This window comes from Macaca mulatta, chromosome 6, assembly GCF_049350105.2.
Source record: "Macaca mulatta isolate MMU2019108-1 chromosome 6, T2T-MMU8v2.0, whole genome shotgun sequence".
Lineage (NCBI taxonomy): Eukaryota > Metazoa > Chordata > Mammalia > Primates > Cercopithecidae > Macaca > Macaca mulatta.
The window spans coordinates 190293177-190318931 of record NC_133411.1 but is presented as its reverse complement, the minus strand read 5'-3'; the positions used below and the strand labels follow the sequence as shown (position 1 = coordinate 190318931).

General features: G+C 47.9%; 2 protein-coding genes across 3 annotated transcripts in view; one reads left to right on the top strand and one right to left on the bottom strand.

The window, feature by feature from the left end:
* LOC144329483 (uncharacterized) overlaps positions 1–13963 on the bottom strand; it is a 74769-nt gene extending 60806 nt beyond the window's left edge. Inside the window, exon 1 of the mRNA XM_077937570.1 lies at positions 13923–13963. The gene's annotated coding sequence lies outside the window, so the exon portion shown is untranslated. The remainder of the gene's footprint in view (positions 1–13922) is intronic.
* Positions 13429–19929, top strand: TRIM52 (tripartite motif containing 52). 2 transcript variants are annotated; one of them, NM_001318172.1, is given in 3 exon segments: positions 14353–15162; positions 17625–17645; positions 17648–17707. In NM_001318172.1, coding segments are annotated over 3 exon segments (891 nt in total).
* The last annotated feature ends 5826 nt before the right edge of the window (positions 19930–25755 follow it).

Genomic DNA, 25755 nt, shown 5'->3' with positions numbered 1-25755 from the left:
GGGGTTAGCAGGAGGGGCCCTACAACACTCCATGATAGAAAACGACAAGCTGTTACAACAGTTCTCTGTTGCTATGGAAGACTCCGCCTATTCCCTAGCCTCCCTTCAGCGGCAGCTCACCTCCCTAGCACAGGTCACCCTTCAAAACCGCAGAGCCTTAGACTTACTCACGGCTGAGAAAGGAGGTACCTGTATGTTCCTCAAAGAAGAATGCTGTTTCTATATAAATGAGTCAGGGTTAGTTGAGGAAAGAGTCCAACGCCTACACGAACTAAGCTTAGAAATGAAAAAGCAACAATTCACTACAGCCGCTAACAATTGGTGGAGCTCTTCAATGTTTTCCCTTCTGGCACCCCTTTTAGGCCCCCTAATGTCTTTACTACTTCTATTCACTATAGGCCCCTGTGTGGTAAATAAAATTTTACAATTTGTCAGAGAAAGGTTTGATACCATCCAACTAATGGTCCTCCGTAGCCATCACCAGCCTCTCCTGCACCCAGAAAGTGAGGCTATATTATAAGACTCTGGAAATCCAAGATTGGACATCCAGTTGCTTATGAGAAGGGGGAAATGAAAGGACACAAAGATAGATGTGTACCCGCCCCCCACCCGCTACACCCTTGTTCTGCTCTCTAATCTTTGCACATACCAGAGATTTCGTAAGTTCTGTGAGTACCTGGTTTTCTGCACGTACCAGAGATTTTGTTTTGCACATACCAGAGATTTTGTAAGTTCTGAGGCAAGGTCACAAGACGTGTTTAAGTAAGATAAACTCTTGCTGCCATAAACCTGCTCTCCCGCCTCAAAGTTTGAACCAAAATATCAGAAATGGCAGGAACCAATCATAGTTAGCCAAATCGCCTTGTTCAAACACTAGCCAATCATATATCTGATTTGTATAATAACTCTATGCCCACTTTTCTTAGACTATATAACATTGTTCGGAGCTGAGTGGGGGAGCTCTCCTGCCCGTCTCGTTTCACGAGCGAGGGAGAGTTCCAGGTTCGAACCTGTAATAAAGATCCTTGCTGCTTAGCTTTGACTCTGGACTCTGGTGGTCTTCTTCGGGGAATAAACGGTCTGGGCATAACACTATGATACATCTGAAAAAAATTTAATCTTTTTATTTATTACACTTATGCAAATTAAAATAGTATGTATTTTTGTCTAGCAAAATAAAATATAAGTGTCAGTTTTGGTGAAGGGAAAGCATAATGGACATTAATTTGCTGATTGGTACTGAAAATATAAATTGATTCAACATTTTGTAGGACGTTAGTCAATATGTGTGAAAATTCACTAATATCTTTTTATACAGTAATTAAAGTGGTAGGACTTTTTGAAAAGAAAACATGTCTCAATGTGCCCAAATTATGTTTCTGTGAAAATGTTTATAAAAAATGTTATTTGACCAGGCGTGGTGGCTCACGCCTATAATCCCAGCACTTTGGGAGGCCGGGGTGGGCAGATCACGAGGTCAGGAGATGGAGACCATCCTAGCTAACACGGTGAAACCCCGTCTCTACTAAAAATACAAAAATTAGCTGGACATGGTAGCAGGCGCCTGTAGTCCCAGCTACTTGGGAGGCTGAGGCAGGAGAATGGCGTGAACCCAGGAGGCGGAGCTTGCAGTGAGCAGAGATTTCGCCACTGTACTCCAGCCTGGGCGACAAAGTGAGACTCCATCTCAAAAAAAAAGTTATTCATTGGAAGCAATAAAATATTTAACAATAGAGAGAGTAGGCCTGTAAATCATGGAACTTACTCAACGAGGGATGCCTGAAGAGGGTCTAAAAATAATCTGTATGTTTAAGTAAATTGAAAGCAATTTATTTTAAAATCCTACATTTAATTCTATTAAGAATTATAAATTTAGGTGATAGGATTATTGGTAAATTTTAATTTTTTTAGCATTTTTGTTCCTTTATGTGCCAATTTTTCTATTATTATCTCTTACTCCTTTTGTAGATAAAATACACTGGTTTAACATAAAATAAATGTCATTCATAATTTCTTAAACAGTAAGAACATTTTTTTTGAGACAGGTTCTTGCTGTTACCCAGGCTGGAGAGCAGTCATAGCTCACTGCAGCCTCAACCTTCCAGGCTCAAGCTATCCTCCCGCCTCAGCCTCCCAAGTGTCTGGGACTACGGCTGTGCACCACCACACCTGGCTAACTTTTACAGAAAGGTTATTGTAGAGCCAGGGTCTCACTGTGTTTCCCAGGCCAGTCTCAAACTGCTGGGTTCAAACAATCCTCCTCCCTCAGCTTCCCCAAAGTGTTGGGATTACAGGCGTAAGCCAATGACCCAGCCAGAGCTTTTTTTAAAAAAGTATGCAATATATTTGGTCTTTAAAAAATGTTTTTGTTTGAAGAGCAAGGTACTACGTGCAGGACAATAATCCAATTTATGGTGCAGTTTAATTTAAAATGAAATCACTTGGCATTATTAAAAAATAAAATTTTCCTCGGGCGCAGTGGCTCACGCTTGTAATCCCAGCATTTTGGGAGGCCAAGGCGGGTGGATCACCTGAGGTCAGGAGTATGCGACTAGCCTAACATGATGAAACCCTGTCTCTACTAAATACAAAAAAAAAAAAATGTGTATATATATATATATATATATATATATATATATACACATCCGGGTGTGGTGGCGCATGCCTGTAATCCGAACTACTTGGGAGCCTGAGACAGGAGGAATCACTTGTACCTGGGAGGCGGAGGTTGCAGTGACCCGAAATCGCGCCATTGCACTCCAGCCTGGGTAACAAGAGTGAAACTCTGTTTAAAAAGTATAATAATAATTAAATAAAATTTCGAGTGTCCATTTGTTGCCAAGAAAATAATTTTTAAAAGTTTTATTCTAATGCAATCTACAATTGTGTAGAATCATTGTAGAATATACCACAGCACACTGTTGAGTTTTATTTGCTGTTAAGATTAAGTGGGGCCGCACGGCCAGACAGGCCGTCCTCCTGAGGCCGGGCGGGCTGCGCGCCTGCGATCCTGCGCCTGTGGTCCTCGGGCGGCCCGGAGGAGCGCAGGAGAACCCGCTAGCCCAGCGGCGCCTGCCCCGGGCTGCAGCCCCACCTGCCGGCGCGCACCTCCTGGGAGCGGCTTCTGGGAGCCGGGCGGCCCCGCGGTGCAGGCGCGCGCCTACTGGCTTTGCGAGGCTCACTGGGTCTGAGAGGTCGGAGGCTGCGAGTGTCGCTGCTGAAGGCTGTGGTGGACCGGGCTGGATCGCGGATTGGGGTTAGATCAGGGATTTGGGGCTGGGTGGGGGGGCGGTGAAAAGTTGACAGGGAGCTGCCCCGGCTCGGGAGCCGGTAGTTGGGTGTCTGAGAAGAAGATGACAGGTGCGCGCCACCACGCGCAGCTAATTTTTATATTTTTAGTAGAGACGGGGTTTCACCATGTTGGCCAGGCTGGTCTCAAACTCCTGACCTCAGGTGATCCGCCTGCCTCGGCCTCCCAAAGTACTGGGATTACAGGCGTGAGCCACCGTGCCCGGCCCTATCAGTACTATTATGTTTTATAAATAATAACATATTTTACAAGAAAAATATTTATAGTCGAGTATGTATGACTGAACTTTTCCCACTGCTTTTCTCACCAAGGGCTTCTGCATTTGTATTTTGCACAGGGCTTCTCAAAATATGTAGCCAGCATCTCCAGACTTCCTGCTTGACAGCTTTAGTAAGCAGCTCAGAGAGTGAGCCAGCAGGGGTGCCTCGTGTCCAGCCTCACAGAGTGCCACAGATTGACTCCAGCAGCTGAGAGGGTCCCTCCCTTGGCACTTCCTGCCAAGGACAGCATGGACCCAGGATCCGTGGTCATGACAGAGCAGGCCCCAACCAGCAGTGAGAAGGATCCACTATTCTCATTGTAGCCCTGGAGCTCAGGATGGAAGGCAAGGGGAGAGGTGGGTAACACAGAAGGTGACTTTCAAACCTGAGGTGCCTGAGAAATCCCAAAGTTTGACTAGATTATTTTTTCATCTAAGAAGTGGAAACTTGAAATATAAATTAATGGAATTTGTTGGAAAATGAAAGAAGATTTTTTTATGTTTACTTAGTTTAAAACTTTTTTTAAAAGTTAATTCAAAAATGTAAAAAAAAATTACTTAAAAACTGAAAAAATTATTTAAAAATTAGCTGGGTGGGCAATGCAGTGGCTCACGCCTGTAATCCCAGCACTTTGGGAGGCTGAGGTGGGCAGATCATTTGAGATCAGGAGTTCAAGACCAGCCTGGTCAACAGGGTCAACCCCATCTCTACTAAAAATTAGCTGGGTATGGTGATGGGCGCTTGTATTCTCAGTTACTGTGGAGGTTGAGGAAGGAGAACTGCTTGAACCTGGGAGGCGGAGGTTGCAGTGAGCTGAAACCACACTGCTGCACTCCAGCCTGGGCACAGAGCAAGACCCTGTCTCAAAGAAAAAAGAAAATTATTTTTTAAAATTTAAAAAATGAAAATTAGGTGGGTGTAGCTCACCCTGTGGTCCCCAGGTGTGAGCTATGGAACAACTGGGTGTGTGCTGTCCCCTTCTCACCTGGCCTAACCTGGGGTTACCTGCTCCCTCCTGCCTTCCCCACACCTGGGGAGAGCATGTGCGTGCCTTTACCACCTCTGCTTCATGGAGGGTGCACCAGGGTGCCTGTGCCATTCTCCATCCCCTGGGCCTCTGTCTCGGTGGTGGCCCAGAGATAGTGGGCTCACAAGCTCTGAGGCCGCCTTTCCTCCCAGACCAGGCCTCCTCCTCCCTGCCTGGCTCAGGGAGGGCCTGCAGCGCTCACAGGTTTGAAGTGGCCCTGGGACTCGCAGGATGCAGCAGGCCTTGGTCAGTAGGATGCGTGGTCATTTCACACCGCTGCTGTGACAGATGACCATAGCATGCTGGCTTAAACCACCACACGCTGATTCTCCCACAGTGCTGGGGATCAGAAGTTCAAGGCGGGTTCCCCTAAGCAGAAACCAAGGTACGGGCACTCCCTCCGGAGCTGGGAAGGAGCCTCCTCTCCTGGCCTTTGCCAGCGCCACAGTGGCACTCCTGGGATCAGGGTCCCTCCTTCTTCAGGGCAGTGGCAGGATCTCCCCAGCACTACACCTTCCCTCGGACAGTCATGGAGTCTCCCTCCGCCTCCCTCTTTTTGTTTTCTTTCTTTCTTTTTTTTTCAGTTTTCTTATTATTTTTAGATTAACGCCTAATAATTGTACATGTGTATGAGGTACATGTGATGTTTCAATTCGTGCATGCAATGTGTAATGATCCAGTCAGTGTAATTAGCACATCTGACACCCATTTACCATTGCTTTGTGTTGAGAACATTCAGAATCTCCCCCCTAGTTATTTGACAATATACATTAAATTAGGGTTAATTACACTCATCTTACAGTGATGCAGGACACTTGAACTTACTCCTCCTGTCTAGCTGTATTTTTGTGTCTGTGAGCCAACCTCTGGCTATCTCCCCACCCACCCATCCTTCCTAGCCTCTGGTAACCACTCTTCTACTCTGTTTCTATGAGATCAACTATTTTAGCTCCCACGTAGGAGTGACAACATGTGGCATTTATCTTCCTGTCCCTGGCTTATGTCGCTTAACAAGGTGTGCTCCAAGCTCGTCCATGTCACTGTGAATGACAGGACACCATTCTTTTTATAGCATAAAATAGTTTTCCGGTGGGTGTATGTATGATATTTTCTTTAACCATTTATCTGTTGGTGTGGACTTAGGTAGATTCCATATCTTGGCTGTTTGGAATAGTGCTACAATAAACAGAGTTTTTTTTTTTTTTTTTCCTGTGGATAAGTCTTCAGTAGTGGGATTGCTGGATCATACTGTAGCTCTGTTTTTAGTTTTTTGAGGAACCTCGATAGTGTTTTCCATAGCAGCTGCACTAATTTACCTTCCCTCCGACAGTGTATGAAAGCTCCCTTCTTTGCATCCTCACCATCATCTGTCATTTTCTGACAGTCTTTTTGATAATAGTTGTTCTAACTGGGATAAAATGATATCTCATTGTGATTTTAATTTGCATTTTCCTAATGATTAGTGAGGTTAAGCATTTTTTCACATACGTATTGGTTACTGGTATGTCTTCTTTTGAGAGATGTGTATTCGGCTCCTTTGCCTGTTTTAAAATCCGATTATTTGGGGTTTGTTTCTGTTGCACTGTTTGAGTTCCTTGTGTATTCTGGATACAAATCCTTTGTTGAATAAATACTTCACAAATATTTCCTCCTATTCTGCTGGTTGTCTCTTCACTTGATTTTTTGTTTTTTTTGACAGAATCTCGCTCTGTCGCCCAGGCTGGAGTGCAGTGGTGTGATCTCAACTCACTGCAAGCTCTGCCTCCTGGGTTCACACCATTCTCCCGCCTCAGCCTCCCGAGTAGCTGGGACCACAGGTGCCGCCACCACGCCTGGCTAATTTTTTGTATTTTTAGTAAAGACGGGGTTTCACTCTGTTAGCCAGGATGGTCTTGATCTCCTGACCTTGTGATCTGCCCGCCTCGGCCTCCCAAAGTGCTGGGATTACAGGCGTGAGCCACCGCGCCCGGCCCAGCAGAGCTGATTTTAAAGATATATGTAGATGGGAGAAGTGGGATGGCAGTGGCGCTAAGGTGCATGGAATGATGGTTAGCCTCGGTGCTCTGCAGAAAAGCCTGTCCCCACACCCACCTGACTGGGGAGGATGCTTGTGTCTCCTGAATGCCCCTCACACTAATCTTGGCATGAATTACTGTGTCCGTTGCATGACAAGCTGTGTGACAACTGCATCCATTCCCCCAGGAACCATAAGCAATCTGAGGATAGGAAATGCTGCTTTATCTGTTTCCAGCCCCCAATGCAGGGTCTCGAGAGGAAAATCAGCACAGCAGCCTTTCCCCTTATCTGGTTTCCTTTTCTGAGGTTTCAGTTACCCGGGAACAACTGAAGTCCGAAAATGTTAAATGGAAAATCCCATAAAAAAGCAGTTCCTGAGTTGTACAGGGCGCTCCATCTTGAGGTGTGTGGCATCTGGCGCCATGCTGCTCCATCCCTGTGTCCGGGGTCTGAGGCGCCGTGCTGCTCCACCCCTGTGTCCGGGGTCTGAGGCACCGCACTGCTCCACCCGTGTCTGGGGTCTCCACACTGTCCACCCTCCCTGCCGTGGTCACTCAGCAGCCATCTCAGCTATCAAACTGCATACGGCAGAACGCCGCTCAAGTCACCCTTATTTTATTTAATAATACCCCAACGCACACAGTAGGGATGCTAGCAATTCGGGTGTGCCAAAGAGAAGCCATAAAGTACTCCTTTAAGTGAAAAGGGGAATGTTCTCAATAAGAAAAAAATTGTATATTGAGGTTGCAAAAATCTTCAGTAAGAACAGACCTTCTGTCCTTCAAATTATAAAGAAAAAAGGGCTTTGTGTTAGTTTTGCTACCACGCCTCTAACAGTCAAAGTGATGCCACAGTACATGGCAAGTGCCCAGTTCAGATGGAAAAGGGATTCCATGTATGAGCGGGGACATGAACAGAAACGTATTTCGATCGATTGCCCTCGGGTTCCGTGTCATCTTAGGTTTCAGGCATCAGCTGGCGTCATGGACTACATCTCCCGAGGAGTAGGGGGGACTCCTGTACCAGAACAGCAGCACTCATTAATAACCCCAGTGTGCATCTACTTGCTGGCACAAGGGAGGGAGGGAATGCAGGATGACAACTGCAATCACGTTGGGGTCACCAACCCATGTCCCAGCACAAGACGACAGACATAAGGCTCAATCTCCACATCAGAGGCACTCAGGGGGCCTCTGCTCCAGCCTCCTAACCTGGGGTGAGCAAACTTCTGTCAAGTGTCAGATACTAAAGATTTTAGACTTTTCTGGCCTGATATGGTCTCTGTCCACATCTTCCTTTTTGTTTTGTTTACAATTCCTCGTTTTCTTTTGTTACAACACTTTTGAAATTTAAGAACTGTTCTTAGTTCTTGGGCCTTACAGAAAGAAGCTGAGGGCCAGAGGTGGCCCTTGGCTGTGATTTGCCAATGTCCGTGTGACTCCGCCATGCTGCACAGCCTCTCTGCACCTCTGACAAACGGTCCCCAGGCTGTGTGCAAGGGCTCATCTCCCCACCATGACCTGGAATTGAACCATCACAGGTAGACTCTTGTGCAGGCTTCTCCAGCATAAGATGACTGGTGTGAGTTTCCACGGATGCGATTTCTGAAATTAGAGTCCTGAGAAATGCAGTGGCAGCAACACTGCTGAGGAAAGCCAGCCCTGAGTGCACCCGCTGCAGCTGCTCTTTCCAGAACATTCTATCTCTGGAACAGGAGGTACCTGAGGCCTGAGCACCAGGTAGGCTCTAAGGGCCTGCTCCAAGGACCCCTTAGTCCCTCGGCACGGCTCTCAGCTGGGTTCAAGGGAAGGCTAGCAGCTGGTGGTTTGAGACCAACTCCAGAGAGGTCAGCAGGAGAGGTGTGTGCCAAGTGGGGTGGATCTCAGGGCTGCCTGAAGCCTAGAAATCTGACTCAGCACTTCTGCAACGCGGGACATGCCCTGGCCTCCCTCAGCGGGAATCCCTGGGGCTGAGGTGAGGCCGCCTGGGTCTGGGTCAAGGGAGGGAATCCATTCCCAGGAGCGTCAGGACACAAAGCCAGTGACCTGTGGGGTGGAGGCTGCTTTTCCCACTGTCTGTGATCTGGAGGAAGAAGTCCTGCCAAGCTGCCACCCTAACCTGCCGGATCTGTAAGCTGCTTCTCTGCGCCTGAGGGTGCTCAGAGCCCTCATCACGTGCCTGCTGCTTGGCCTACTCCCGAGACTGTGGCATGCACACCAGAGGCTACACTCACATCCTTGGCACTCACTCTAGGCTCACCGTCTGTCCCGTCACAGGAGCGGCTGAGGAAGGAGCCAAGGGAGAGGCAGGTGTCCAGGCTAGTCCAGCCGGGCCCAGAATGCCTGTGTTTGGCTGAGCTGACTGACCAGAAGGTGCCACGCAGGGAGACAGTGGGGGTGGGAGCAAGGCCTGGGCAGGAGGATTTTCCTGCTTCCTGGGCCTGTTCATCCCTCCGTGGACTTAGACACACAATCCCTGGGTTCACCTCCTCACAGGCTGTGGGGTGCTGGTGGAATCACGTTCCTCCACCTTAATGTCTGCAGGCACAGACGACTTAGACCAGCATGTGCAAAGGCCGGGGTGGGAGTGAGGGGCTGGGTGATGCACTCTGCAGAGCCCAGGCTGAACAGAAAGGACAGTCATGCAAGGAACACGGAGTTCTGTGGCGGGGAGGCCACCTTGGGGATGGCAGGAGGAGGAGTTGTCAGTTGTCCAGGTTGTCAGGGGCTTGTGGAGATGTTCTGGGGTCCCTTGGGTTCTCAAATGGATTTTGTGGTTCCATGGGCAGGACTCTGGGCTCGCCTCCAAAGGAAATCCGATTACAAGAAACAGGTGAAGTTACATGCAGTTGCCAGGAGCTCAGAGTCCAGTGAAGGCACAGACACGGCAAGGTTGGACAGCGGTGCCCTTGGCAATGGGAGGGACTGGCACTCTCAGCCTCATGTGTCTGACCACCCTTGGGGACAAGAAGTCAGGCCAAAGGCTGCTCCGGGAGGGAAGGGTTAGCAGGACGCAGGCAAGTAGAAGATGGTGCCCCAGGCCAGTGTGAGGTGTGGCAGCTGTCCCCTTGGCGTGGGCAGCTGGCAGGTTGACCCCTGACCCCAGCTGTTTGCCTTGCGGGGAAGCTGTGTGGCTCCTGTGGATCTTACCGTTCGCTGGTGTGGCAGTGCAGGGCAAGGAGAAGGTAAGAAGATGCAGGGAGGCAGCCTGGGCTGCAGTCACACTTCTGCTGCACCCGGATCTGTGAGCTTCTCCACAAAGAGGAGAAAGAAGACAAGCCCAGGGTTGGGACTTCCCCCTGGCTTTGGTTTTTTTTTTTTTTTTGAGATGGAGTCTCTCTCTGTTGCCCAGGCTGGAATGCAATGATGCAATCTCAGCTCACTACAAGCTTCGCCTCCCGGATTCACGCCATTCTCCTGCCTCAGCTTCCCAAGTAACTGGGACTACAGGCACCCGCCACCACGCCTGGCTAATTTTTTGTATTTTTAGTAGAGACAGGGTTTCACCATGTTGGCCAGGATGGTCTCGATCTCCTGACCTCGTGATCCACCCGCCACGGCCTCCCAAAGTGCTGGGATTACAAGCATGAGCCACTGCACCTGGCCAGGATTTTTTTTTTTTTTTTAAAGATTGCGTCTTGCTCTGTTGCCCAGGCCGAGGGCAGTGGCACGATCACTGCTTACTGCAGCCTTGACCTCCTGGGCTCAAATGATCCTCCCAATTCAGCCTCCCAAGTAGCTGGAACTACAAGCACACACCGTCACACCCAGGTAATTTAAAAAAAAATTTTATTTATTTTTTTTTTTTTTTTTGAGACGGAGTCTCGCTCTGTCGCCCAGGCTGGAGTGCAGTGGCACGATCTCGGCTCACTGCAAGCTCCGCCTCCCGGGTTCACGCCATTCTCCTGCCTCAGCCTCCCGAGTAGCTGGGACTACAGGCGCCCACAACCGCGCCCGGCTAATTTTTTGTATTTTTAGTAGAGACGGGGTTTCACCGTGGTCTCGATCTCCTGACCTTGTGATCCGCCCGCCTCGGCCTCCCAAAGTGCTGGGATTACAGGCGTGAGCCACCGCGCCCGGCTATTTTTTTATTTTTGTTATTTTTGAGATGGAGTCTCACTCTGTTGCCCAGTCTGGAGTGCATGCAGTAGCACGATCTTGGCTTACTGCAACCTCCACCTCCCAGGTTTAAGCAATTCTTCCTCCTCAGCCTCCCAAGTAGCTGGGATTACAGGCACCTGCCGCCCCACCTGGCTAATTTTTGTATCTTTAGGAGCGACGGGGTTTCACCATGTTGGCCAGGCTAGTCTCGAACTCCTGACCTCAAGTGATCCACCCGCCTCAGCCTCCAAAATTGCTAGGATTACAGGCGTGAGCCACCGCACCCAGCCAATTTTTTTCTTTTTTTTTGTAGAGACAGGGTCTCACTATGTTGCCCAGGCTGGCGTCAAACACCTGGCTCAAGCAATTCTCCCATCTTGGCCTCTTAAAGCACTGGGATTACAGGAGTGAGCCACTGCACCTGGCCAAGAATTTCCTTAAAGCTTATGAAGTGGTAAGCCTTTCATTTCATGTGGAAGGTTCTGGTGGCTGCAGGATGGCCTGAAGTGAGAGGGCAAGTGATCCTTTAGAGAAATGGTTTCCTTTTATCCAGTCTGAAGCTGATGGGGGTGAGGCTGGAAGTAAGTAAGGCTGGCAGAAGTAAGGCTGGAACGGAGGAGAAACAAATCAGCAGGACTTGGCTGAAATGTGTTGGGTTTGTTCGTTGATTTACTTAGCAGATACACAGGGAGTGCTCACTGTGTGCTTGGCACTGTGGTCAATGAACTGAGTATGCAACAATGAACAGAATACATATGGTCCTTGCTCTGTGCCACTCACAGTTTGGCTCAGGTCCAGAGAGGAAGAGGAGGACTCCAAGGTGTTCTCAAGGTTCCACTGGGACATTGGTGTTCCTCCCCAAACCAGTGACCAGTTAGTGAGGGGTGCAGTCACGTCCGTGGGTCTTCAACAGCATTTTACTGAAATAAAATATCAGAGTGCCTTGGATGTCATAAGGGAAAGAAGAGTTTGCAGAAATTTTGTTTCTGTTATATATATGCAGGTCTGTATTGGATCAGTATGTGCAATGTACTTCTTACTGAAGGGCAGGTAGAAAAAAAAAAACAAAAAACCTTGTATGGGGCTGAGCGTAGTGGCTCAGGTCTATAATTCCCGCACTTTGTGAGGCTGAGATAGGACTGCTTAAACTAGGAGTTCAAGACTAGCCTGGGCAACATAGCGGGACTTCATCTCTACAAAAAAATAAAATAAAAATTAGCCCAATGTGGTAATGCACACCTGTAGTTCCAGCTACTTGGGAGGCTGAGGCAGGAGGTTCACCTGAGCCCAGGGATCAAGGGTGCAATGAGCCATGATCACAATACTGCATTTGGCCTGGGCAACAGAGCAAGACCCTGTCTCAAAAAAAAAAAAAAATCTAAAAAAGAATGGTTAAGTCAAGCATGGTGGTGCATGCCTGTAGTCCCAGCTACTCTGCAGGCTGAGGCAGGAGGGTCACTTGAGCCCAGGAGTTTGAGGTGGTAGTGTGCAATAATTGTGACTATAGCCATGGCGCTTCAGCCTGGGCAACATGACGAAACCCGGTCTCTACAAAAACTAAAGAAATTAGCCTGGAGTGGTAGTGCATGCCTGTGTTCCCAGCTATTCCAGAGGCTGAAGTGGGAGGATTGCTTGAGCCCAGGAGGTGGAGATTGCCGTGGGCTGAGATCTTGCCACTGCAGGGGGCTACAGGAGTCTAAAAGGGAGGGGACACAATTTCCCCAAATCTCCAACGTTGAGGAGTTCTGCCTACACTCCTTGCCCCAGGATGCCCCCAGCACCAAAGCCAAGGGGGTGTCTTGGCCCTCAGCACTGGGGTGGAACATTTATACACAGAACCAGGCCACACAGAAGGCATACACAGAGCCCATGAGCACCAGCCCCCATCTCCATCCTCTGTTCTCCGGGACTGCAAGTCCAGGCCTGACCTGGTTCTGTCCCTACCTGGAGGGACAGAAGACAGAAGGAGACAACCCCTGAGAAGCCTTTCCCGAAGGCCTCATTCCCCCTCACACTGTAAGATCTCTCAGCCCGCACTTTGGGAGGCCGAGGCGGGCAGATCACGACGTCAGGAGATCGAGACCATCCTGGCTAACACGGTGAAATCCCGTTTCTACTAAACATACAAAAAAATTAGCAGGGCGTGGTGGCGGCGCCTGTAGTCCCAGCTACTCGGGAGGCTGAGGCAGGAGAACGGCGTGAACCCGGGAGGCGGAGCTTGCAGTGAGCTGAGATCCCGCCACTGCACTCCAGCCTGGGCGACAGCCAAACTCCATCTCAAAAAAATCTCTCAGCCCTGGATCAGGGCCCCTCTCCAGGAAAGGTGACAGAGTGGGGTCTAAATGACACTGCCCTAGGGCCCCGCTGGGGTGGAAAACAGACCCAGACGGCGCCCCCAGCCCTCCCTCCCCAGGCAGGAATAAAGGGCATAACAGACAGTGGAGGACACCGGACAGGAAGGAGGGGCCAGCCGCTCTCTAAGTCTAAACCACGGCGGTGAGGAAGTGTGGTTCCAAATCCAGCCCCCTCCCGGCCGAGCTCACAGAGCTCAGGGCTGGAACGCGGAACCCCTACCCCGAGGCAGGCGGCAGAACCGAAGGGAACTTAAGCCCCGGCCCCCTCAGGGGACCCACGCCCGGGGCGCAGCTTTGCTGGGCGACGCCGCAATACTGCGCAGCCGCGGCCCCGCAAGCGGAAACAGGCCCGGGCGCCGGTAGGCTGGGTCCGAGGCCTGCGTGGAGCTGCAGCCCGGCGACTCCGGGAAGACAGCGGGGGGCACTGGGCGCCCGGATCCCCACCAAGGCACGCCAAGCGCGGACGGCGGGACAGGGGACAGCACCAGGGTGGTGTCCGAAGCTTCCCCACCGCCGTGGACCAACTCGGCCCCGGCCCGGGCGGGGCTTCCCGGAGAGATTTATCCCCCTTCCCTCTAAACTTCCCGGGGCTCCCGCTGAGGCCGGACAACAGCTCGGAGACCCAGTCCCCCTCGAGGGTTGACCCCCCATCCAGAACCAGCCAACCAACCAAACTACCTCTCCCAAGCCGGGCCGCTTCCCGGCGTCCGCCGCTGACCTGATGAGAGCCGCTCTGCCGGCCCGAGGGAGGTGAGAAGGGGATTGGGAATGGGGTCTTGGGGAGGGGGCTCGCTGGAATGTGCAGCACTAGCCCAGCTAGGGCGGGCGGCGCGGCCCGGGCGCCCCCCAGCTCACCCAACTCCCGGCCGGCGCGGCTCCTGGCACACCATAGAGACGTGGTCCTCCGCCAGCCTAGAGCGTCTCTCCCGAGCGTGTGCGTGAGCGAGACGTCATTTTGCGTCGCCTCGGGCCGGGTAGCCGGCTGCTGCGTCTGAGGCGGACGCCGCAGTGTAGGGCACACCCTGAGGGTAGCGAGAGACGTGACTGGACCGAGCAGCTGGGGGCTGCAGCCTGGTCTGTCCCCACCGATCCCAGAGAGAGGCTGAGTCTGGATCTGGGAGTTCGAACCCTGAGAGAGGGGATTAAAGCTGCCCTGCGGGGCCCAGAAGGAAGAGCAAGGTTGAGGACTGCCTCGGCTCTCCAGAGTAGTCTGGAGCAGGCCTGCAGGCGCGTCCCCGCTCCGCAGCTCCAAGCTGAGGTAACTACACCTGCCGCAGGCATTAAGATGGCTGGTTATGCCCCTACTCCCAGCCCCATGCAGACCCTTCAGGAGGAAGCGGTGTGTGCCATCTGCTTGGATTACTTCAAGGACCCCGTGTCCATCAGCTGTGGGCACAACTTCTGCCGAGGGTGTGTGACCCAGCTGTGGGGTAAGAAGGACGAGGAGGACCAGAACGAGGAGGAAGATGAATGGGAGGAGGAGGAGGAGGACGGCGAAGCGGTGGGGGCCGTGGATGGATGGGACGGCTCCATTCGAGAGGTGTTGTATCGAGGGAATGCTGACGAAGAGTTGTTCCAAGACCAAGAGGACGGTGAACTCTGGCTCGGTGACAGTGGTATAACTAATTGGGACAACGTAGACCATATGTGGGACCAGGAGGAAGAAGAAGAGGAAAATCAGGACTATTACCTAGGAGGCTGGAGACCTGACCTGAGAATTGATGTCTACCGAGAAGAAATACTGGAAGCATACGATGAGGACGAAGATGAAGAGCTGTATCCTGACATCCACCCGCCTCCTTCCTCGCCCCTTCCAGGGCAGTTCACCTGCCCCCAGTGCCGAAAGAGCTTCACACGTCGCAGCTTTCGTCCCAACTTGCAGCTGGCCAACATGGTCCAGATAATTTGCCAGATGTGCCCCACTCCTTGTCGGGGGAACCGGAGTAATGATCAGGGCATGTGCTTCAAACATCAGGAAGCCCTGAAACTCTTCTGTGAGGTGGACAAAGAGGCCATCTGTGTGGTGTGCCGAGAATCCAGGAGCCACAAACAGCACAGCGTGGTGCCTTTGGAGGAGGTGGTTCAGGAGTACCAGGTGAGAGAAATGAGGGAATGTGGGGGGCTGAAGGGAGTGGAAAGGTAACTAGGAGAGCTGGGGAATGTGTAGCATTCTTTCCCACCTCCTCAGCTACTTAGTTGCTAAACTCTTTATTTGATGAGGGAGACACAGTGAAGAGAGATGGTCATATGGGTAAAAAAAAGAGACACAAAACCATGAAGGCTGGGGCAGATTGGCTTCCCCAGAGGAAGCTGAACAAATAATATGATGGTCACTGGAAGCGGACCACTACTGCTAATACTGTCTTGTCTACCTAAGTACGCGGGACACGAGTAACAGATACCCAGTACTTCATTTCTCTCTAATGTGAGTCCTTGACCAAGTCCCTGGGACAGGTACAGATAGGAATAGAAAGCCACAGTACTTGGAGATAATAGACATTTGGGACCTCAGCACAAACAGTGTCAAAATAGATATATTGGTAGAAAGAAATGCCAGGTGTGAGTCCTAGACTACTGGTAGCAACTGGCCACACCCTCCTCTGAAAGTCTGGGATTGCATCCTACCTTGAGTAGGATCTGTTTTCCTTCTAGAGCAAGGCAAAGCATCTTTGATGGATCAGAATGTGCCTCATATCCTGATCACTTTTCTTTCCTGGTATTTTATCATAGTGGAAGGATTGTGGGATTTAGGATCAGGTGACCTGGCTTTGCCACTTACTGTCTAGTCTTGGACAGGTGTCAACCTCCTTGAGCTTCACTTTTTCCCTAGGATTATAAGGATTAAAAGAGATCACATATGTTAACCATAAAGCACTAAACAAATGTTTGCTGTTTTACTTGGCTTTCTTGTAACTTGTCTTCCCTTGTTTGGGTGCTGATATGGTTAATGCCTTGCTTTCTAGTCTTGACTTCTAAGCATTAGATAATTGTCTCAATGACAATGAGTACCATCTTCCTTACCAAAAGTCTAGGTAGATTTGACTCCTGGCAGTGCCCAAACGAAAGAGAGGTTGTCTTCAGGCCCATAAAGGTTGACCTGGATATTCAGCAGCAGTTGCTCACATCTTAGTAGTGCTTTATAGTTTATAAAATGTATTTCCTCTTGTTCTCCTTATAGCAGTGGTTTTCAAATTGAGTTTTTTGACCAATTAGTGGGTCTTAAAATAAAATAAATGGGTCACGCCTAGCATTACCTCAAAATGAAATAAGAGAAAATATTAGAACACATGGACATAGTAAGGGTAAGTATTGCTTTATGAAACTTTTAAGTTATATATATACATGTGTATACTTAGTCTAAAAATATGCTTACTTTGAGTTGCAGTCAAAACACACAGAACACTGTCCTATAGGCTTCATATAGTAGATATTATTATCACCCCCTGCCCCCATTTTATAGCAAATATTGGTAAGTGTACAGTTAAGACACAAATCTAACCATAAATCACTGCTACCTCTGTTACACTAGTCTGACTTTAAGGACAAATCCTATCACCATGTTTTCACCCAAAGTAATAACTAAATTATCCCATGGAAAAAACTTATGTCCTATGCTTCTGGGTCTTAGTACACTGAAGCTGAGGAAAAGAGAGAATCTTCCATTCCTCTGTTAACTTTTGTTTTTTTTTTGAGATGGTGTCTCATTCTGTTGCCCTGGCAAAAGTACAATGGCACGATCTCGGCTCACTGCAACCTCTGTTTCCCAGGTTCAAGCGATCTTCCTGCCTCAGCACATCTAGTAGTTGGGATTACAGGCATGCACCACTATGCCTAGCTAATTTTTGTATTTTTAGTAGAGACGGGGTTTCGCCATGTTGGCCAGGCTGGTCTCGAACTCCTGATCTCAGGAGATCCACCACCTGGGCCTCCCAAAGTGCTGGGATTACAGGCATGAGCTACCGTGCCCGGCCCTCCTCTGCTAACTTTTATCATCATCCCCTTCCCCCATTTTATAGTAAATATTGATAAGTGCACAGTTAAGACACAATTTTTTTTTTTTTTTTTTTTGAGATGGAGTCTCGCTTGTCGCCAGGCTAGAGTGCAATAGTGCGATCTCGGCTCATTGCAACCTACTCCTCCCGAGTTCAAGCGATTTTCCTGCCTCAGCCTCCCGAGTAGCTGGGACTACAGGTGCACACCACCATGCCCAGCTAATTTTTGCATTTTTAGTATAGACAGGGTTTCACCATGTTGGCGAGGATGGTCTCAATCTCTTGACCTCGTAATACCCCCGCCTCAGCCTCCCAAAGTGCTGGGATTACAGGCGTGAGCCATCGCTCCCCGCTGTCTCTTTCATTCTTTATGCAGTTCATTGTCACTTCCTTCCATTGGTAAACATGTAAATTATAGTTGCATGATTTAGAATTTTACTGACCAAAGTCATAATAATAGTTAACAGTACAAGGAACTATTTTTGTATAATGGTTTATTTAATATAGTATACATTATCATATACTTTGTTACAATGTTGAAAAAACTTCATTTTTCATAATATAGGAAATAAAGTTGGAAACAGCTCTTTGGTGGGAATACTTCAGATAGAGCAAGAAAGCATTCACAGCAAGGCCTATAATCAATAAGATGTGTGAAAAGTTGGGTAGCCACAGGAGGTGTTCATTAAGGATATGATTCCATTTATATAGCTATTTCTATTGCATAACCAGGACGGTGTTATTGTTTTGAGGTCAATGTTCTTTTAAAATTTGATTTTGTGTAAAAAGAGGCTTTTTGGCCCAGAAAGCCTTACTTATTTTACATCTTCCAGTTTGTCCATCCCATGAGTTAGAGTTCGTCTTGACTCTGCAAGCTAGAATCAAAGGATTATGAAAGTAAGATCATTTAGATATGACCAAGGGCACCACTAAATGGTGTCGGGTTGTAGGAAGCAGACGCGTGTATAAAAAGAAAATGAACAAAGATTTCACTTATTGGGGCCCAGGCATAACTGGATGCCTGGATTGTCCTGCCACCCAGCTGCCACCAATAAAATCATTCATCACTCTGCAAGAGGGACCAGATGCTTCCATCATCAGTACTCCTTGTTTTTCTCTTATCTCCTTTGAGGTAGCTAAAAATGGCAGCCAAAAAAAAATTTTGAGGCTTTTCGCAAGTATATATTCATGTTGTTATGCAGAAGATAGGGTCAACTTCTTCAGTTTGAGTTATCTGAAAGTGTTGGGCAGTGACACCATGCCAAACACTGCTAAATTCATGCCATTAAAAACAGTGGAGTGTTCTGCAAAGCCCGATTCTCTGCAGCTTTAAGACTGGACAGCATTGAAATATTCACAGGAATCTTCAAAGCCATGAAAGCTTAATATTAAATAGCCCTTTTAATTGCAAAGGAGAAAAAAATGGAGAAACTTGTGAAACCTTGCATTCTGAGTGCTGCCACAAATAAAGAATTCCAGAATTTCTTCATCTACTTCTGCAGTCTTAACTCTGAATTAATGACTGAATGTATTAAACTTCAGATCTTAAAAAATATCAGCTCACAGGAGGCTGAGGCAAGAGAATGGCATGAACCCAGGAGGCGGAGCTTTCAGTGAGCCAAGATTGTGCCACTGTACTCCAGCCTGGGCAACAAAGCGAGACTCTGTCTCAAAAAAAAAAACATCGGCTCATCCTTCATTGCTGTTAGTTGCAATGAATCTACTGATGAAGAAAACTGTATTTTGCTTACATTCAGAATAAGGCTTTCAAAACTGTGTATGTGCTGTTTTTGTGAGCCTACTACTTGACCACCAAAGACTTGCAGCTGTATCAAATGAACTAAGCTGGAGGAAATTTTATAGCAGTATATATTAATGGCAATACAGCAAACTGTGTTAAATTTGGGTTTTTGGCAAAGATTGAAGAAAACTGGCATTCAAGATATACTGCAGCTGTCACAACCAAGCATCAACTTTCACTGATAACCCATAACCTACTGGAAATCTTCAGCCTTGCTGTCAGCATAGACCATTGTGAGAAACAGTATATCCATTCCAGTTTGCCCTGCTTTTTGAAGATCTAAATGCCATTCCATGTTTTCTGTTACATATTGAAGTTTCTTGGTTGTCAAGGAAAAATGGATTCTGCTGAACTCGTGGACAGAACAACCCCAAGGTTGGAAGAACCATGAAAAAGAATCTATACTTGAACATTTCAAAAGTTAAAAATTTTCAGCAGAGTTTTAACACACTGAAGCTTAAAATACATTGACATTGAAATGTCAAGGGGCAAACACCAATTTCGCTGTGTTCATTTCATAATGAACATCAAAACTTGCCAAAAATAGACATAAGAATATAGCATATGTATGTATGAGCAAACTAATGCTTAAAAATGTCTAATTTTCTTGACTAGTCTTTCGAGGACCAGATTCATGAATGTCATTTGAAGGAAAAAAGTGAAATACTTGGAATTATTTTGAGTGATGTTCTCCTGAGCTTGTTCCTAAAATCTACCTATGGTAGCTTTTGGAAAGAATGTGTTTCATACTGATGTGCAGGCCTCACTGAAAGAGCTTCAAGAGGAGTTTGTGAAACTCAAAGTCTAATTGTTTTGACTAGAAACTTCCAGATAAATACTCTAGAGAAACTTGGGTATAAAATGACTAAACAGATGAAAAAGCTTTATTCGAAAACTTTTTAATTTTTTAATGTTTTGATATATTTAGCTCTGGGGAGAAAAGACTGCAAGAGTGTTATTAAAAGCAGCTTGTTTTCTTGAACCTTTTACACCACCCAGGAAAGAAAAGTTCAGGCTTAACAGTGACATGGCTATCACCTCATCTGAATAAATTTTTTTCCTTCTAAAATTACTATTGCTTTCATTAATTTTAATCACACTCAATTTTGAAATTTTAAATAACACGTAAGGGGCGAATGGGAGATTTTCAGGTATATGAAAAGTAGAGGTGTGGGTTACAAAAACACTGAGGAAAAACATATAGCTCATCTGTTTATTGAATGCCTTCCTTATTAGGTTCAGCTGTTCACTGCTGTATCGCAAATCAGACTGTTTAAACTTGTTCCTCTACTTCTGTGACTGTACCCCGGATCTCATCTTCACACAGATTGGCTACACATCTGAAATCAACTCCCATTGCACTATGACCTTAGCTGTTAGCCTTCTAATACACTTAAGCACACTCCAATTATACCTGCCTTTCAGCTTTAGACAGCCTACTGTTTTACTGACTCCATATTTTTTTCCTTCCCAATTTATCAGACATTTAACAGCCTTATCCTACTGAGCCTAGACTGCATGATTCATTTTGGCATAAAGACCTGATCCAGGCCGAGCGCAGTGGCTCAGGCCTATAATCCCAGCACTTTGGGAGGCCAAGGCAGGTAGATCACGAGGTCAGGAGATTGAGACCATCCTGGCTAACACGGTGAAACCCCATCTCTACTAAAAATACAAAAAATTAGCCAGGCATGGTGGCGGGCACCTGTAGTCCCAGCTACTCAGGAGGCCTAGGCAGTAGAACTGCTTGAACCCAGGAGGTGGAGGTTACAGTGAACCGAAATCACGTCACTGCATTCCAGCCTGGGCTACAGAGTGAGACTGTCTGGGGAAAAAAACAACAACAAAAAAACCTGATCCATGTTGTCATCTAAACCAGGATTGATTGATTGATTTCTTGTTCCTTCTCTCTTTTTTTTTTTTTTTTTTTGACGGAGCCTGGCTCTGTTGCCCAGGCTGGAGTGCAGTGGCGGGATCTCGGCTCACTGCAAGCTCCGCCTCCCGGATTCACGCCGTCCTCCTGCCTCAGCCTCCCGAGTAGCTGGGACTACAGGCACCGACCAGTACGCCCGGCTAATTTTTTTGTATTTTTAGTAGAGACGGAGGTTTCACCGTGTTAGCCAGGATGGTCTTGATCTGCCCGCCTTAGCCTCCCAAAGTGCTGGGATTACAGGCTTGAGCCACCGCACCTGGCTTCTTTCTTTCTTTCAATGTTTTTTTGTTTTGAGTCAGGGTCTCACTCTGTTGCCCAGATTGGAGTGCAGTAGTGCGATCACAGCTCACTCACTTCCTAGGCTCAAGCGATGCTCCTGCATCAGCCTCCTGTGTAACAAGGACTATAGTGCAGCTAATTTATTTTTATTTTTTGAGACGGGGTCTCCCAACATTGCCTACGCTGGTCTTGACCTCCTGGTGGGCTCAAGTGATCCTCTTGCCTTGACCTCCCAAAGTGCTGGGATTACAGGCACGAGCCACCACACCCAGCCTAGACCAGGATTTCTCAACCTCAACACTATTGACATTTTGAGTTAGATAATTCTTTGTTGTGGGCAGCTGTCCTATGCATTGTAGGATACTTAGTAGCATCTCTGGACTGTACCCACCATGTGCAGGTAGTACCCCTCCACTAGTTGTGACAACCACAAATGTCTCTAGACATTACCAAATGTCCCATAAAGGGACATTGCCAAATCATCCCCAGTTGAGAACAACTGGTGTAGAGTCAGGGAAAGTGGTCATATCCACATATCATCCTCACTTAGGCCCTATAGCTGGTGCCTGGCATAGGTGTTCAAAAGTGGAACACCTACTCTTGAGGAAGAATAGGCTTGCGTAGCTAGCACTTTATTAAAGTACCCTGAGGGCTGGGCATGGTGGCTCACGCCTGTAACCCCAGCACTTTGGGAGGCTGAGGTGGGCGGATCACTTGAGGTCAGGTGTTCGAGACCAGCCTGACCAACTCGGAGAAATCCTGTCTCTGCTAAAAATACAAAATTAGCCAGGCATGGTGGTGCATGCCTATAATCCCAGCTACTCGGGAGGCTGAGGCAGGAGAATCACTTGAACCTGGGAGGCGGAGGTTGCAGAGAGCTGAGATTGCACCATTGCACTCCAGCTTGGGCAACAAGAATGAAACTCCGTGTCAAAAAAAAAAACAACCCTGAGCATCAGTGGATTAATAGATATAGCACCCACTTTTCCCAGCTCTTGGAGTGAGGTAGCAAAGTCAACAAACCTAAACATTACTGCTGCTTATGTCACTTTTTGGGAGAACAAAAACCATGACAGATAAAGCAGTTTACAAAATCAAGCTCCAGAGATTTTGAGTAGTAACAATCACTTCAGCTACTCCTCAGTTCCAGCAGGGCAGTAGGGATGTCATTTTTTGTTTTCAGGTATTATGCAGAACCCTTGAGTCCACAGTGGAAGTGGTCCTGGACTGATAATATAACATCAGCCCCTGAAGTACTTTCTTAAAACCTGAGGCTCCTGCCATTGACCATCAACACCTGGCGTCTATGCCATGCCTCCTGAAACTCCTATAAGACCTGTAGATTCTATGCTGCTTCCTACCCCCAATTCCTAACCCCTCTGAAAGTTATCATGTAACAGTGAAGTTACTGCAAATATTTGCTGGCTGGTAAAATGGGGTTATAAGAAAGGGAGCTCAGGACGCTAGTCCTCCACATTCAATCTAATAGAACTTCATGTAACAATGGAAGTATTCTGTATCTGCTAATACAGTAGATACCACTAGCTACATATGACTTGAGCTCTTGAAATGTGGCTAGTGCAACTCAGGAACTAAATTTTTAAGATAGTATTTAACTAATTTTAATTAGCCACATGTAGCTAGTGGCTATCAAATCCTATTTAACAGCACAGTTCTGTACAATGAAAGTCTAGTTCTTCCTAGGGCCCTTGGGAGGAGCAAGTCCAAGGGGGAGGATAAAAACAGAAATGAAACTTTTTTCCAGCTGGGAGTGGTAGGCTGTAAGGTAGTATTTTTAGACATAAAAGGAGAAAATATTGTATTTTTAAAATCTGACCAAAATGATCTTGGGTCACCTATCACTTCTGATACACGTAGATCACACGGGTGACGAGACAGGAGAAAAACTAAGGGAAACAAGTTAGAAAATAAACTGTATTACCTCCTCCTATCAAAAAAGGGCTGGGGCTAGAGCTGGAACCTCAAAATAGACTCCCCAAAGCTAGGAGGGTTTTACTTTGTGCCTGACTTTTTGAAAATGGGATGGGGGGCAAAACCTAGTATTAAAGCAGGTAAGTGGGTTCTTTGCTTTTTACAGTAGATCAGGGTGATGAGGAGCTCTTGGAGTCCTGGAAGGGAGAGCAGTCTGTGCTGACAGAGTTAGTGAGAGGAGAGGATCTAGGAGTAACAGGGTCTAAGGAGAGGAGATGGCCTCCCAGGCCATGAGAACTAAAGGTTGTGATAAATTTAATCATAGTCTGTCCAAACCAGAGGGTCCTCAGAAGTATGGTGTGAGAATCCTGAGTGTGGGGCAGTGAGCTCATTTCTGCTCATGAGAAGTGTAGGAGATGCAGCAAGGTTCCTGTTATCAGGAGACCTGCAAAGATGGAAGGAAATGTCCCTCTATTACTTGTCTCACCTCCTCCCTCCCCCAAAGGAAGGGGAAAGATGGACACCTCGGGGATTTGAATTAGAAATAGCCCTTTGGAGGGTTTTTGTGTGGTTTTTTTGTTCTGTTTTTTCATTTTTTTACACAGCTCCAAACAGCCAACTGAAATAAAAATAGCCTTTAAGAACAAGGAGGCTCAGGCCGGGCGCGGTGGCTCAAGCCTGTAATCCCAGTACTTTGGGAGGCCGAGGCGGGTGGATCACGAAGTCAGGAGATCGAGACCATCCTGGCTAACATGGTGAAACCCCGTCTCTACTAAAAATACAAAAAACTAGCCGGGCGTGGTGGCGGGCGCCTGTAGTCCCAGCTACTCGGAGGCTGAGGCAGGAGAATGGCGTAAACCCAGGAGGCGGAGCTTGCAGTGAGCCGAGATCGCGCCACTGCACTCCAGCCTGGGTGACACAGCGAGACTCCGTCTCAAAAAAAAAAAAAAAAAAAAGAACAATGAGGCTCATCCTATATAACGATTCCCCCTGCTGAGGTTTGTGCTTAGGCCTTCCTACCTTTCTCGTCTCATCTTTTTTCTTTCTTTGTTGAGACTGAGTTTTACCCTTGTCGCTCAGGCTCTGGAGTGCAGTGACGCGATCTCGGCTCAGTGCAACCTCTGCCTCCCAGGTTCAAGAAATTCTCCTGCCTCAGCCTCCGGGGTAGCTGGGATTACAAGCGTGTGCCACCACACCCAGCTAATTTTTTATATTTAAAAAAATTAAAATGTTATTTTAATTGTTGGCCAGGCTGGTCTCGAACTCCTGGCCTCAGGTGATCTGCCCACCTCGGCCTCCCAAAGTGCTGGGATTACAGGCATTAGCCACCACACCCAGCTATCTCCCCTCGTCTTAAGGGACTGAGTTCCCAACTTAGAGCCCTTTGGTTGACAGTTCCAGCTGGCAGTAAACAGAGTCCTACAGAGATAAAGGGGGATCCAGGTGGCCTGGAGAGGACCCATGGAGCTCACATCCCCTTTTTCTCTGACATTTCCTAGGCACATAGAATCCCTTCTACCCCTACAGCAAAGGATGTGATTTCTCAGCAGGCCCTGGCCATTTAGCCTTGGTGTGAGCAGAGAGGACTGCCCTTTATCCCTCATACAAATTTGAGCTAGCCAGTCCCAGGGTCCCCTTCTGACCTTTTTCCCACCCTAGTTCATATGAAATTCTCTCTCCAGTAGAAAGCTGAGAAAGTGAAACTTAGGTCATCTTTTGTTTCTCTCTACCATCTAATGCTACTTTAAATCCTTTAACAAGGAGGCTAGAAGTTTGCCTTCTACCTGCATTTCCTTTTTTGTTTCATTTTTTGAGATGGAGTCTCCCTCTGTCACCCAGGCTGGAGTGCCGTGACGCAATCTCAGCTCACTGCAACCTCTGCCTCCTGGGTTCAAGTGATTCTCCTGCCTCAGCCTCCCAAGTAGCTGGGATTACAGGTGTGCACCACCATGCCCAGCTAATTTTTGTATTTTTAGGAGAGACAGGGTTTCACCATGCTGGTCAGGCTGGTCTTGAACTCCTGACCTCAAGTGACCCGCCTGCCTTGGCCTCCCAAAGTGCTGGAATTAGAGGCATGAGCCACTGCGCCCAGCCATCCCTGCATTTATTATAGTCCTGCCTGGACCATCCCCTTTCCACAGCCTGTGACTCTGTATCTGCCAAAGCACCCAGGCCTAGCCCACAGTCCATCTCCCAAAGAAGCCCCAATAGACAACAGAATGCTTTCTGGGGGACTGCTAGACCTCAGACTTCTGCCTAAAATGTATGCTGAATCTTTATCAGGAAATAAACATTTTTTTAAAAAGTTAATGACCAGGCTGGCCAACATGGTGAAACCCTGTCTCTACCCAAAAAGACAAAAATCAGCCAGGCATGGTGGCGCACGCCTGTAGTTCAAGCTACTCAGATGACTGAGGTGGGAGAATCGCCTGAACCCAGGAGGCAGAGGTTGCTGTGAGTCAAGATGGCACCACTGCACTCCAGCTTGGGTGACAGTGAGACCCTGTCTCAAAAAAAAAAAAAAAAACTGCAGTCGATCTCTGATCTCTTTGTAAGATTTGTTCCAGGAACTGATTTAATTTCATAACCCACCTCACTAAGAGTGGAACAGCACCTATACTTGTACTTGTACTCCTGTTTTCTGGTCTCCCAACTTCTCGCCCTGTCACCCAGGCTGGAGTGTAGTGACATGATCATAGCTCACTGCAGCCTCCAACTTCTGGGCTCAAGCGATCCTCCTGCATCAGCCTC